Source organism: Vulpes vulpes, chromosome 11, assembly GCF_048418805.1.
Source record: "Vulpes vulpes isolate BD-2025 chromosome 11, VulVul3, whole genome shotgun sequence".
NCBI lineage: Eukaryota > Metazoa > Chordata > Mammalia > Carnivora > Canidae > Vulpes > Vulpes vulpes.
This window is the reverse complement of record NC_132790.1, coordinates 13,151,790-13,166,729: the sequence shown is the minus strand read 5'-3', so window position 1 is coordinate 13,166,729 and position 14,940 is coordinate 13,151,790. Positions and strand designations below refer to the sequence as shown.

The following is a 14,940-nucleotide window of genomic DNA, read 5'->3' as shown; positions in this document are numbered from 1 at the left end:
TAATCTAGGGTGATTATAATTTTATGATAATTATTTAAATAGTATTCTAAGAACTTTAGAACACTGAAATGAGTTAGTTTTTATTTTTGTAATCTCTCATTGTGTTGTAAAGTTTAGTAAAAATCAAGTTGAGCATTATTTTTGAGTGCATTTCTCAATATACATTTTCATTAAAGTATTAACATAGATAATAGATTTGATTTTGTCGGTATTGTATTACCTAAATAAATTACAGCAGAAGTTAATTTCGGGTTGTTTTAAGCTGTTGATGTATGTTAATTTGAACAACTTAATTATTTATAAGCAAAGGATGATGATTTTCCTTTTCATTTTTAAGTAAGTACAGTAATAAGAATCTGGAAAGAGGAACAGAAAGAAAGAAGCTATCGTGAGAGGTGAAATATAGAAAGTGACACTGTAAACTGACATAGGTAAAACAAAAGGATTTTTAAAAGTGAATTGTAGCAAAAATTTATTCGTCTAATTACCATTCATAAATAGTGGCAGTTCTAAAACCACTTGGGTTCAGCAGTCTAATACCCATATTCTCTTAGCTACTATTGAGAGTAGAAAAGTTTGTTTTTTAATTGAGCGAACTCTGACATCTTTGGTGAAATATTTGGTTTGTAAAAACATGATTTTTTTTCAAAACTTCATTACATGGTTATTATCAAAGCTGTTACACAACTTTTCTTCCTCAGAATACCATGTAATTTCCACTTTCAAGAGGAATCCTCTCGAACAGGCCTTCAGACGGCCCAATGTAAATCTAACCTCCAATCACCTTTTATATCATTACTGGATTGCTGTAAGCCATAAGGCCCCAGCATTCCTGTATGATATCTACCTCAGGATGACTGGAAGAAGCCCAAGGTAATGGTGACTAGCTCTGTCTTATCTGTTCCTCTGACTGTTAAACAACCCATGCTTACGCTAAAATGCATATTCATTAACTTTGTATTTGTTTATGCTTATGATAAGGCTTAATGGCCTTTTGTGAATGAGAAGACTCGAATTTAAGACTTTGTCAGAAAAGCAAAGGTAGTATTGTCACTCACTGTAATTTGTTCTAAAGTTTGGATGATAAAATATTGTCATGTGCTGAATTCTAGGTCTAACGTTAGGTATTTTTTTCTGAATAACAAATAACATTCAAAATGCTCTGACGCTTATTTTTCCTACAGGATATTATCTAAATCATTCCTTCAAGATGAATCCTTTAAACCAAGTGTTCAGGCGCCCCAATATTAAGTTGTATTCCAACAACTTATTGCTTCATTATTGGAAGGGTGTCAGACACACAGTACCTGCATTATTGCTCGATCTTGCACTCAGGTTGACAGGTCAGAAACCGTGGTAAGAAGAATAGCAGTAAATACACCTATATATTGGTAAGGTGGTGGAAGCTTGCTGGAGAGACAAAAAGTCCGCTAGCATGAGCTTTACCTATAGAATTACTAACCTGATTAATCACAATCACAATCAGGATGCTAGGACATTTCTTAGAAATTAAGGATATTTGGGGAGTCTAATTGTGGATCTCATTCTTATTGGGCCATTGATCCTTCAGAATCCCATAGTAGAGGAAATGTCCAGCATCAAGGTTGTCATTGTTATTATAAGCTGAAATTGAGCCCGTCTCTCTCCCTTAAAAACTTAGAGGTGAGTCTATAGGGTTTAAGGGCAAAATGTTTTGCCCTGTGAGTGGATTGTGCAGTTTTATATGAAAAAACATAGATTGCTTCTAAAAAATTAATGGCTTGAAATATCTCAGCTGCCCATTCAGCTTATAATATGGTAATTACGGTTTTTGACTAATTTTCCAGGTTGAGAATGTCATAGTTTAAAACAAGAGTTAACAAATGGGAAGCTTTCTATTTTCTCATGGTTTTTATATAGCCTTTCTTTCTTCTTTTCTTATTGAAACCCCACAAACTTAAAGTCCTCCTCCTGTCTTTATCAGAATTATAGTGAAATGTACCATAAATATATATATTTTTTTTAACTACATTGGCGTTACAGTGGAACCTTTGATTGGAGAGTTCAGGATTTGAGTATTAATGTTAAAGAAGATGCTGATTCCAGAACTTCCATCAACTGTTCAAAAAATAAAAGTGAGGTATCTGCCAGTTATAGTGTATCAGGATCTGAGTTTCCTGTAGGGATTTTCTTTGGATTCATTTGTCCATTATGTTCCTAACCCAATGTGTTAAATATTGAAATATGTGAGAGGCGTTGACTTGAACAACTTAAGGATAGGTTAAAAAAATACTTAATGGAAAAGAGATCCAAAATATATCAAAATTATTTTCAAGTATTTTTAGAGTGATGTGCAAAATGCAGAATTTGTGATTGAGAGCATTCTTTCATGGCTAAAAAGCAAATGTTAATTCATGAGTGATGGCATTGTGTTGCTTTCCTGGTATTAATAAGGTTTTTGCATATTAGAGCAGGAAAGTCAAAACTAGATCAAAAAAGTAAAACAGGGTCAACATCACAAAGCTTTTTACAAAAGAGGGGGCTTAATAAACTAAAGCAATGAATGAATAGCCAAAATTCATGAAATTTATAGTAAATGTTGCTACATAACAAATCATCTCAAACTTAGATGGCTCTTAGAAAAGCAGAAGTTATTTTATTATTTCTTTTTTTTTTTTAAAGATTTTATTTATTTATTCATAGAGACACAGCTAGAGAGAGAGGCAGAAACAGAGGCAGAGGGAGAAGCAGGCACCATGCAGGGAGCCCGACTCAGGACTCGATCCCAGGCCTCCAGGATCACACCCTGGGCTGCAGGCGATGCTAAACTGCTGCGCCACCGGGGCTTCCCTATTTTATTATTTCTTATGGTTTATTTCTCTCAGGATCAGGAATTCAGGAGGGAATCAGCTGGACAGTTTTGGCTTAGGGGTCTTTGACGTGATTATCAGCTGGAGTTGAAAGGGGGGCATGCGGTAGAAACACCTTGTGTCACTGTCTTCAGAAAGTGTCAAGATCTCTTCCTTTAGTCTTTTTTCAAGGACTAGTGGTAGCCTCAGGGGAAATGGACTGCTTACACAGTGTCTAAGGGGAACTCTTTCAGCAGGCAAGTGGAAGCTATGTGCATTTTCTGACCTACCCACAGAAATCATGCGGGCCCTATTACCACCTCATTCGTTTAGTCACACTCCAGTCACAAGTCCTCCAAGATTCAAGGAAAGGGGAGGTAGAGAATGTTCAAGATCATGTAAAATTTGAGCAAGTTAGTTGAAAGGTATTGTTGAAGACATTTGGAAAGTGCAACTGGCTATGGTTAGCCTTCTGGCCACAACAGTACATATTCCTCCATTGTGGGAAATACGCTTACTTCCCACTACTAAGACCTTTCTGGCATCAGCTTGAAGCCACTGTTGGGTCAACTGAATCTGCCACAATTGCATATGAGGCTCTTTAAGAGTGGTTTTGCAGGTGTATCCTCAGTATTGGTCTGAAAACCTGTGAATGAAAGTGACAAGTTACCTGCTGCTTGCACACACAACATGTAAGGATGAGACAAGCATAGGAAAACGACTGGACAGTTTTGTGCAGTCACTGGTCTGTAACAGTTTTGAATTCCAACCAGGTATGTTTGATGGTTTCTTAATTAGGGTTCAGTCCTACTCTTTGGATGTATTTTGAGGCTCTTGGTTCTGCCCTCTGAGTCATCTTTTTCATAAGACAAAAAAATGGCCTGTGTTTGCAATTGAATGGCCTTCTTATCCCACAACCTGCCCATAAAATGAGAATGCGTAGGGCTGGGATTAGCAAATTTTTATCTGTAAAGGGCCATGAGGTTTCTTTGTGGTTACTCAACTCTGCTGTTAAATGTAGCTTCTACCTTGCAACTACTCAACTGTGCAGCCATAAGCTATATGTAAGTGAATAAGCATGACTATATTCCAATAAAACTTTATTTACAGGTGCTTTGGCCCCTAGGCTCTGGTTTGCTGACCCTTGATCTAGAGACCTCTTTTCATTTTGTACTGTCTCTGTCTCTTTACATGTAAACTGATGTGATTCCTTTTAAAACTGTGCAGGTTTTCCGTATATTTCATTTTAAAACAATCGACTCCATTAGACCAAAGCTATACCCACAAATCTCTTTGAGGCATGCCTTTTTCTTTCTTGGCTTCTTTATGGGGTTGCTATGGAACAACACCCTTAGATCTTCGATCACTGCCTCTTAAATCCTTAGACTCTTAAGTTCTGCCTTTTCGACAGTAGTTTCTATGAGACATGTCTTTAAGATTGGAGTGAGCCTTTTGTTTTTCTGAAAGATTCTATGAGGTATTATTTTAGATCTTTCTGAGGTCTTAACAAAGAATCTTACATCTGTATTCTGGACTTGATCTGTGCTCAGAAGCTGTCTCTTAAAGAATCCCTGGCTGACATTTTACATTCCTTCCAAATTCTACTCAGATGGTTCATTTTTTAAAAGATCATCTTTGTCTTCTTTGAGGAAATCTTGGCTAGATCATCAAGTTTATTAGGTACAGTTTTTATTTCTCATTTTACCAGAAGTAACAATTTAGTTCTAACTTCCAACAATATTTTTCCCAGTTTCCTTCAAGCACTCAGCAGCATCTTCCTTAAAGCTCTTTAAAGTTTCCACTAACATTCTTTTCTTGGTCCTTCCAGGTTTCACCAGTGGTGTCCTCAGGGGCCTTCCAGATTCTGTATACCTAATCCTAAAGCCAATACTACATGTTTTAGTTGTTTATTATAGCAGCCCCTCATTCCAAGTACTGATAAATATGTCCCATGACCTGTGCTACATGACAGATCACCTCAAACTTAGGATCTTTTTTTTTTCTAGTTGTATAATTGACATCAATCTTAGTATCTTACAACAGTCATTTTAATTATCTCTCATGATTTCTGTGGGTCAGAAATTCTAGAAGGCTTTACCTGAGTGATTCTAGCTCATGGTCTTTCAAATGGACGCAGTCAGATAGGGAGTGGAGCAGATACACCGTGGGAGTAGGAAAGAGAAGGAAGGATACGGAGCAGCAGGAGTGGCTGGGCATCTTTCTCATGTCATGTAGTCTCAGAGCCTTTCTACACCATCTCTCCACATGCACGATTTGGCCTTCCTTCAACAAAGCAGCCTTAGGGGGAGTTGGACAGCAAATATGGCGACTGAAGTCTTCAAGCGTGAGTATTCCAGTGAGCAAGGCAGAACGGTGTATCGCTTTTTCTTACCCACCCTTGCAGGTTACCCAGTGTCATTTCTACCTCATTTTATTGGTTATAAGTTACCTTCACCTCTTGATGGGAAGACAGGGTGTTACTGTAGGTGAGCATGTGAGAAGGGAGATGACATTGTAATCACCTTTGGAATTTAAAGTCTGCTTCAAATAGGAAACAGCAAGTAGAGTATCTTCTTAACTGAGGTTTGTCCTGTGCAAGACTAAGTATCAAAGCAGGAATGATCCCTGATCACTGAGAGCTTATAGTCTAAAAGCAATAAGAGCCAGTGAGGTGTTTTTATTTAGGTAGTTTTGTAAATGTTAAATACAAAATCTTATCATTTATATTATTTAATTTGTTCAGATATTTACTGAACAAGGCACTGGGCTTTATATCTTATATTGGGGCCCTAATATAATGCCTCCTCCTGCACTAAAGTTATGTTAATCATGTCATTCATGGTGTCCACTTTATTTATTTACATTATTCTGTGTGTCAGCTAGATAAAATCTAACTTACTGTGTATCTTGACATAATGATAAAAAGTACCACTCAAACATGCATCATAAGGAATCCTGGTTGACAGTCACTGGGGACTAGGATGCATGGTATTATCTCAAGTGGAGGCAGTATAAATTATTCACTCTGGCTCTTGAAATGCAGTAGATACTTTAGCGCTCTTAAAAGTGACATTAGAAAAATGGTTCCATTGTCCAATTTTTTTGTTATTTCATCTAACTCTCTCTAGCTTAACCTCTGTGAAGCTGATATTTTTTTTATCTTTCTGGTTGTTAATGGAGGGCAGTTTTGGCATACATCAAGAAACATTTGAAAATATTTGGGCACATTTTTAGTTACTACAGCTGAGAGATGTTATGCTACTGGCATCTAATGGGTAGAGGCCAGGAATGCTGAACATCTGACAATGCACAGGACAGCCCCCCCACTGCAAAGAATTATTTGGACCAAAATGTCTGTAGGGTTGAGGTTGACAAATCCTGGACTAGATGAGCATTAAGATCTTGCCCTACTCTAAAGGATTGTGATGGTTTTTTTGCAGGTTGCCATTATAAAAAATAAATACATACTCAGAACATACATGACAATGTAGTCTCAGGCATCTGTCTGCTCATAGGGCATTTGAACCAAAGAGTGACTATGTCAGGTTTAAATTTTCTTTTTGTCCTCATATTATTCAATGTAGTACTTTACACTTGATATTCTGTGAACTTCATATGTATGTGGTCTTTCAAATTTCCTTCTCCCTTTCCAATTTTTTATCCTATTTTTGAATGGCTGAATCAGTGATTGGTTACCCGGTAATTCTGTCTCTTGAGTGAATCTGAAGATGAGACTAGGGGAGAACTATCAGTGACAAAAAAAATTAGGAAGAAGAACTTGTTAATATGTCTGTTGGAAATGATGTTAAGCAAATATGTGTATGTGTGTAATTCAAGTGTACTATACTGGTTGTGATAGTAGATACTGATTTAATTACAGATCTGTTACATCTTTTTGGTTTTCTTTTCTTTCTTTCTTTTTTTTTTTTAGAGAGAAAAAAACGGTCTAATCTCTTTTCTACAAGGAGCATGTCTTGTTTCCCTCCCGCCCCCTGTGTGCTTTCTATCTGTCTGAACTATTCTTGTCCAAATACAGCCTTCGATGCTCAGTAATTCTTTTCGTGTTTGATGGAAGTTTTATTTTGGAATTACTTTCTTGCATGAACCACAGTTTTTCTTTCTTTTTTTTTTTTTTAACCACAGTTTTTCTTTGCATAGTCCATGCTGCCTCCTTTTCTCTTAGAATTCTGGATTCAGGGTTTCTTTCTAAACGTATTGAATGTGTCCTCAGAATTGCTTAGCTAATGTTACTGTTTTCACTTTTCCCCCACTTCTAATGTCCTAAATTTCTCTCATTTTTCCCATTTCTAAAACCCCTGATTTTAGGACTTTCTAAACTATATAAATGCTAATCCTTATTGTGGGAATAAATAAATAGAATTCTTTTAAAATATTTTTCCACGAATTATTTTTCTGTTTATCAGAGGCCAGGAATTTTTGGTGTGTGTTTTATTTCAGAAAGTTCTTTCTTCCCTTTTCCTACTTATCATAGGTAATTATTATTGTGTAGATGTTACTACTCTGGTTAGTGTTATGATATCAATGACTTACAGTGAGCCATGAAATATAAAATGACAGATTTAAAGATTAAGGCCTCTCATCCTTTGAAAAAGTAACAAACAAACAACAAAAAAAAGAAAAAGTAACAAACAAAAAATATTGAACTTCCTTATTTCTAGAAGGATGGATAATAGGGGATTTGGGGAGTTAATTGAATATCTTGAATATCTATTTCAGAAAGTTTTCAGCATGAGTCATTGATTTCACAGCACATTCAGACAATCAAGAGTGGTACCTGTCTGGGTTAAAGAAAAAGTTATTTTAAAAATCTATGTAGAGAGTTGATTAAATGGCAAACGAATATTTCTGTATACTTTGTCTCCGTGATGCTGAAGAGTTGAGATTATAATGTAATACCATATGTTATGAATTCACAGGAAATCTTAGTAATTGTAGCTGAACTAAAATGTGATTGAAGGAACAGAAGGCAAGGGAATACTAATTGAATTCATTTATTTGCTTAGGATTATAGCAGAAAATCTGACCTTAAATTATTGTATTTCCTTTGAAAATTAATTTCATATATCAACAGAACTCTGTTTAGGCAGCATTAAATTCATTTGCTGCTGCTTAAATTTTTTTTTATTTTGGATTTATAAAATGTTCTTCTAAGATGCAGAAATATTCTTATTCTCTGGTGATTTGGTATACTTACTGAATTATGTATTAAAATTTTACTGTTACGATCTCAATATAGAAACTGGTACCCTGAGTGGTAATGAGATTTTTCACAATCTATGCAAATTTTGAATCTGTCCATTTTTCTTACAATACAGGATGATGAAAACAATAACTCGCCTTCACAAAGCTATGGTGTTTCTTGAATATTTCACAAGTAATTCTTGGGTTTGGAATACTGACAATGTCAATATGTTGATGAATCAACTAAACCCTGAAGATAAAAAGGCAAGTATTTTCTGTTTTATATTAGGAAATATGTAGCACACTCATTGGAGAACCATTAGCAACCTGAGAAATAATTGGATATTTTCCACAATCAGTATGCAACAAGAAAGACATTTGACCTATTTATAGTGTCTCATTAAAGCTTCAGTCATAATTGTTGGTAAAATAAAATTGCTTTATCTTAGAATTTATGATGTATTTGAGAGTGGTAGAGGTGCTTTTAAAGTATGATTGAAATGTTGATTCTTTTTTCCCTTTAGTCAAATTCAAAAAAACTTGGACTTCTTTATTCATTTTTCCTCCACTTTGTTTTCTTTGAATTTTGAGAAGAAAAGCCTCTCCGAAATTGTTTTACTCATATGTTCATGTCTTATCATTCCATATTTTTCCCTGTTAGTTTGAAGCGTAAGCTCTGTACATGTATCCTTTTTGAGATTACCTGAAGTATTTCAACATGCATACCTAACAAAGTCTAAATTAAGCAATTTCTATAGCTTCTTCTTTAATGATATTTAGGACCTTAAAGTGTTTGAGCTGTAATTACCACCCCACTAATACACATGTTTATACATTACTTTAGTTCTCTATTTAAATCTTATAAGTAGATATGAGTTTGTTTAGTTTTATTTAGATGTAAACAATACTTACCAGTGTCTTTGCTATTAGATCTTATCGTTAGGGTCATTTTCTTTCAGCTTGAAATCTCCCCAGAATATGAGGAGTAGGGGGTCTGTTAGTGAACTCTCAGTGTTTGATTGTCTGACATGTCTTTATTTTAATCTTGTTTCTGTAACAGGACTTTGGCACATTAAAGATAACTTTTTTTATATTCCTTTAATATTTGGCTTTGTTATTGCTGTTGGAAAAATCCATCTTATTTGCTGTTGCATTGTGGGTGACCTCTTATTGTTGTCTCTTTTTGAGAGTTTTTCTTTGGTATTCTGCAGTTTCACTATGAATATGTCTGGGTATAATTTTTAAAAAATATATCCTGTTTCACGGTGGACTTCCTGGATCTGAAGTTTGATGTCTGTTAGCAGTTGAGGAAATACTTAACCATTGTTTCTTCACATACGGCCTCTTCACCATTCTCTTGTCTTCTTGTGAAATTTTAATGTATTTTAGATCATTCTCTCATCCAGGTCTTTTTTTTTTCCCCCAAAGACTTTATTCATGAGAGAGAGAGGGGCAGAGATATAGGCAGAGGGAGAAGCAGGCTCCCTGTGGGTAGCCCGATGAGGGACTTGATCCCAGGACCCCAGGATCATGACGTGAGCCGAAGGCAGACCCTTAACCACTACCCTTCTCCTCCATGTCTTTTAACTTTTATTTCATATTTTGTATCTCTCTTTCTGGCCTAAGAACTAATAATTAAAGTTCTATGGCAGTCTTTCAGCTATGTCTAAACTTCCTTTGAATTTTGGGTTTCAGATATTTTCATTTTTAGAAGTTAGGTGTATTTTTCAAATCTTATAGACATTTCTTAAATCTTTAGAATATTTTTTCTTGATACATAGTAGACATAATTGTTTTAAATTCTGTTTTTGATAATCCGGATTTCTAAAGGCTGTGCAACATAGCCTCTGACCATCTGTCCTTTAAGCTAGGTCTCACTCATGGCATCTTGTTTCTTATTTCTTACTGTTTGACTGTAAATTCAAATTCCTTGAAGATTTCTGTGGGAATTTTTTTTGAAGCCTGTGTTGAAATTGCAGTTTTCCAATACGGATTTGCCCTTGCTTCTTCTTCTAGTAGCCTGGTGACTGTTAGCATTAACTAGCCAGGTGACATTAACAGGCCAGGACCACTTTGAAATATCTGACGAAGTTTTTAGCTTACAGTTTCTCAAAAGAGGTTTTTTTTTCATCTTCCCAGTCTGTTTCCTTTCTCCACTTCCTTCCTTAAAAATATTGTTTTGTTTAATATGTCCAAAATAATATGATAAAATTTAAACAAAAATTTAAAAATTACTTAAAATTTAAAGAACTGTTTAAAGGATATACTTTCAATTTTTTTTATACTGACCCTTTGAAACCCAGTGTACATTTTATACTCCCCAGCACATCTCAGTTCAGACTGGTCCCCTTCAACTTCCCAGCGATTCATGTGGCTTATGGCTACCATATTAAATAGTGGAGGTTTAGTTCATTCTACTGGTTCTACATGACAAAGGCATCAAGTATGCAATTTTTCTGCCCACTTATGTGTGTGGTGGGTTTACTTTTTTCCCACTCTTGCTCTAAGGATACAGCTTTTCGCATTTTTACCTTTTTGCAGAAGTATTCTGTAAGACTCCTTAATTTATGGGGCCATAGGTTTTATAGCCAGTCTTCCTCCTTGCCTGCAGCCTTCAAAGCAGAAGGTCTAAGGGACAAGCGTCCTGCAGGTAATCTCAGGTTAAAAGATTTGTGGCTTCTGCTGATTCCTTACTTTCTTCCTTCCCATCTTCCCTCTACCCATCCCAGTGCACAACACATGCTGCCCAGTGGATTATTGTGATCACCCTCACTTTCTAAGAAATAGAACTTTCTCCTATTCACTATTTCACTTTCTATGGTGAAGAAATAGAACATAATCATCCCCAGAAGATCCCTTCATGCCCCATCCCAATCACTACGTACCAAAAGTAACAACTATCTTGAATTCTAACACTTAATGGTAATTAGAGCCATTTATGACTTTATATAAATGGTATCATACAGTGTTTTTTTCTTTTTTTTTTGTTGATAGATATTTGAGTTATTTCCAGTTTTCGGCTATTGGGAATAATTTGTATACATTTGTATAGGATCTATATCTACAATAGAATGGTAGCTGAGTCAAATGGTATTTGACTCAAAGGGTATTTGTATATGTTCAGTGTAGTTGATAATGCTAAACAGTTTTCCAAAGTAGTTGCACCAATTTATATTCCAAGTGGCAGTGTATTAGAGTTCCTCTTAATCTACATCCTCCCAAGAGTTGGCCTTTTCATTTTAATTTTTGATTTTAGCCACTTTGGTGAGCGTATAGTGTTATCTCAATGTAATGATAATATGCATTTCATATTACATAAAAAGTTTGTGTAGAAATGGCAAAAATTGTCAATAATCCTACTCAAAATGCACTGAAGATGAACAGTTTACAGAAGAATAAATGCAAATGATTCTTAACCATTTGAAAAGATACTCATCCTCACTCATCCAAATGGAAGTGCAAATTGAAGCTACATTGAGATATTTACTACTTAACAGTTTGCAAAAATACAAACCTTGCCAACATACCCTTCTGGTAAAGCCCTGGCCAGTGGGAGTTCTCATAGATTGTTGGTAGGAAGGTATATCTTTCTCTGACCTTGTATTTTCAACATTTCTGTATCCTTACCTTTCAGATATTTCTCTTCTAAGCAGCATATAGTGTTTTTTTTTTTTTTTTTTCCCAGTCAGACAGTTTTGGACTGTTCTTTGGAAGACCTAATCCATAATGTAATTTCGGATGATATTTTATTTAAATATAACTTTTGGTGCTTTCTATTTGTCTTACTTGTTTTAACTTCTTTTTTTTGTTCTCTTTGAGTTATATTTTACAATTTTATATTTTCCCATCTGTATCAGTTACATAGAAATATATTCTTTTTCAGTTGTATGAGTAGGTTATTCTAGAGATTACAGCATCCTTCCTTACTTTATCAAAGACTAGTATAATACTGATACTTCTGCCTTTTGTTTTGGTTAACACAAGGACCAATACATATTTTAATTCTGCATGTGTGTTTATATGTCTCACAATCATTATTCTTATTACAATCTGTGCCATAAGTATTCACATAGATTTACCAGCATCGATTGTCCTCTCATTGCTCTTCATTTCATCTTCCACCTCCAGACTTCAATCTGGAATCATGTTCATTCTACTTAAAGAATACCCTTTAGTGTACTTCATCTAGTGTGAGTCATCTGCTGATGTCTCATTGTTTTCAGTTTTTATTCTTCTGGAAACATCTTTATTTGTCAAAGATATTTTCACTGGTATGGAATTGTATGTTAACAGTTTTCTTCAAGCACTGGAAGACATTAGCTTCCATTGCTTCTTTTGAGTTTAATACTTGTCCCTTTGGAGGTAATCCATAACACCTTTTCCTGCTGTCTTTAAAATTTTCATCTTTGGGATCCCTGGGTGGCGCAGTGGTTTGGCGCCTGCCTTTGGCCCAGGGCGCGATCCTGGAGACCCGGGATCGAATCCCACATCGGGCTCCCGGTGCATGGAGCCTGCTTCTCCCTCTGCCTGTGTCTCTGCCTCTCTCTCTCGCTCTCTGTGTGACTATCATAAATAAATTAAAAAATATATAAAAAAAAAAATAAAATTTTCATCTTTGATTTTCAACAGTTTTACTTTGATGTGCTCAGATACATACGTATATGTGGTGTATGTGTGTTTTGAATCTGTGGCTTATGTGTCATCATTTTGGGGTAATTTCCAGCTGTTGTTTTCTCAGATAGTGCTTCTCTTCTACTCTTTTCCATTTTTCTTGTGGGAATCCAATTACACATCTGTAATGGCTTCTCATAAAATCTCCTATCTGAAGTCAAGTCTCCATTTTAGTGCAGTGTTACTTTAATGTCTTATTTATGGTAGTTTTTTTTGGTCTACAACTTGGTATTTTCAAATAAGTGATAGTAGGGCAGCCCGGGTGGCTTAGTGGACACTCTTCAGCCCAGGGCCTAATCCTGGGGACCCGGGATCGAGTCCCGCTTCAGGCTCCCTGCATGGAGCCTGCTTCTCCCTCTGCCTGTGTCTCTGCCTCTCTCTGTCTCATGAATAAATAAATAAAATCTTTAAAAAAATTAGGTGATAGTAAACTGAATGATCTGTTTATTACTCTAAAAAAATTATCTGATTGTGTATGGAGAAGCACTGAGCAGTGCATACCCCTCTTTATTTTGTCACGAAGTAACATTTTTGTAGAGCTTTCTTTTCTGGTTATGTCCATCCTTGTCATCAAATGGCCTCCTTAGTTACCTAAACTTCTAAGCCAACTTTCTTTCTCTTGATGTCATCACTGTTCTATAGGAAAAGTATTCTGTATGTTATGCACGGTGTTTAAAAAGTGATACTGTAGGTAGAAATAAACTGGAAATAAATGTATTAGTACACGTATAAAGTGGTGAGGGGTACATAGATTATTTGGACAATGGAATTTTATCTTTTTTTAATGGTACAAGTTTCTTTCTCCTTATACTTCTTATACTTCTTTTTAAATGCTGACATGAGTTTTCAGATTATCTTCTGAAGTGTTTCTGTGTTTAGTGGAAGGTATAAAATAGAGATAAGAATTTCTTTGTGAATGGCAGTAAGATTTTAAAAGTTAATATCATAAACATTTTGTAATCTTGCCATGTGGAACAAGCCTTTAAGAAAGTGTGAATTTTGGGGGCTACTGGGTGGCTCAATCAGTTAAGCTTCTGACTATTGATTTCACCTCAGGTCATGGTCTCCTGGGTCCTGAGATCAAGCTCTGTGTTGGGCTCCGTGTTCAGCAGGGAGTCCACTTGGGTTTTCTTTCTCTGCCCCTCCCCCTGCTCATGCTCTCTCTCTCTCTCTCTCTCTCTCTCTCTCTCTCTCTCATAAATAAATCTTGAAAAAATTTTAGATAGGGTGAATTTTTAACTAGTTGTGAAAAAATTATTCAAGGAGGTAACCAGTAGGTTTTTTGTTTCTTCCTTGCTATAGACCTTTAATATTGATGTACGGCAGTTACATTGGGCAGAATATATAGAGAACTACTGCATGGGAACTAAGAAATATGTATTGAATGAAGAAATGTCTGGCCTTCCTGCAGCTAGAAAACATCTGAACAAGTAAGTTGCTTACATCGGCTTGATTTCATCTTGTCTTCCTTATGAAACATTACACAATTTTTTTGGTAAGCTGGTATATTGAATGAAAGATATTACTAACATAATATATTGCATTTAGGAAAAGTGCTTACCTTTAGACTGAAACTATGATAGTATTAACTTAGCCTAAGATTGTTGAAACGTTATTTTATCAATTTATATTGTTCCTTAGCACTAATTTCAGGTGGAATTTAGTTTTGAAAATCACTGTTATCTTTTCTTCTATGCTGAAGAAATAAATATGTTAGGGGAAAATAAAAGTGTATTTTAAACTAAAGGTAATTTATTTGAAGGAGTTTTTGTTTTGTTGTCCCAGTCAAATGCATCTTTGGAAGAGGAAAAGAAATAAAATAATACATCATTCGGCATAGAATTTTTTCATGGTTTTTAAAACCAGAGTTATAATCATTCCCTTAGAAAAGTCATATATACTGATGTTTTTTTTTAAAAAAAAGCTCAGAAAATACAGGAAAAATCATTGTTATCCCGTAATTCAGAGATGCAATTAATTTCAGTAGTAACCTCTTCGATTTGATGTTTTTATAATAACAATTTTTATAACAATTCTCAAGACCTGTGATTCTTCATGTGTCCCTAACTTGTATGAGGCTTTGCAGGGCAGCTAGTTGTGTAGTTGAGGAAAGTGAACCTTATGGAAGTTGTGTTTGCCTAAGCCATATGTATTCAGTAGCAAAGGAAACTAGAATACTTATCTTTAACTCCTAATTCAAAACTTTTTTGTTTTTTTATATTGTTTGTATGTTATAGTC

General features: G+C 35.3%; 1 protein-coding gene across 5 annotated transcripts in view; it reads left to right on the top strand.

Annotated features, from left to right (window-relative positions):
• Window positions 1-14,940, top strand: part of FAR1 (fatty acyl-CoA reductase 1) — a 68,830-nt gene that overhangs the window by 49,460 nt on the left and 4,430 nt on the right. For 3 of the 5 annotated variants that reach the window (XM_072725597.1, XM_072725598.1, XM_072725599.1), the window contains exons 9-11: window positions 702-873; window positions 8,165-8,294; window positions 14,004-14,131. In XM_072725597.1, coding sequence (XP_072581698.1) covers window positions 702-873; window positions 8,165-8,294; window positions 14,004-14,131 — 430 coding nt within the window. Of the gene's footprint in view, window positions 1-701; window positions 874-1,184; window positions 1,357-8,164; window positions 8,295-14,003; window positions 14,132-14,940 lie in introns of all 5 variants that reach the window. The other 2 variants (XM_072725600.1, XM_072725601.1) reach the window with 1 other exon arrangement.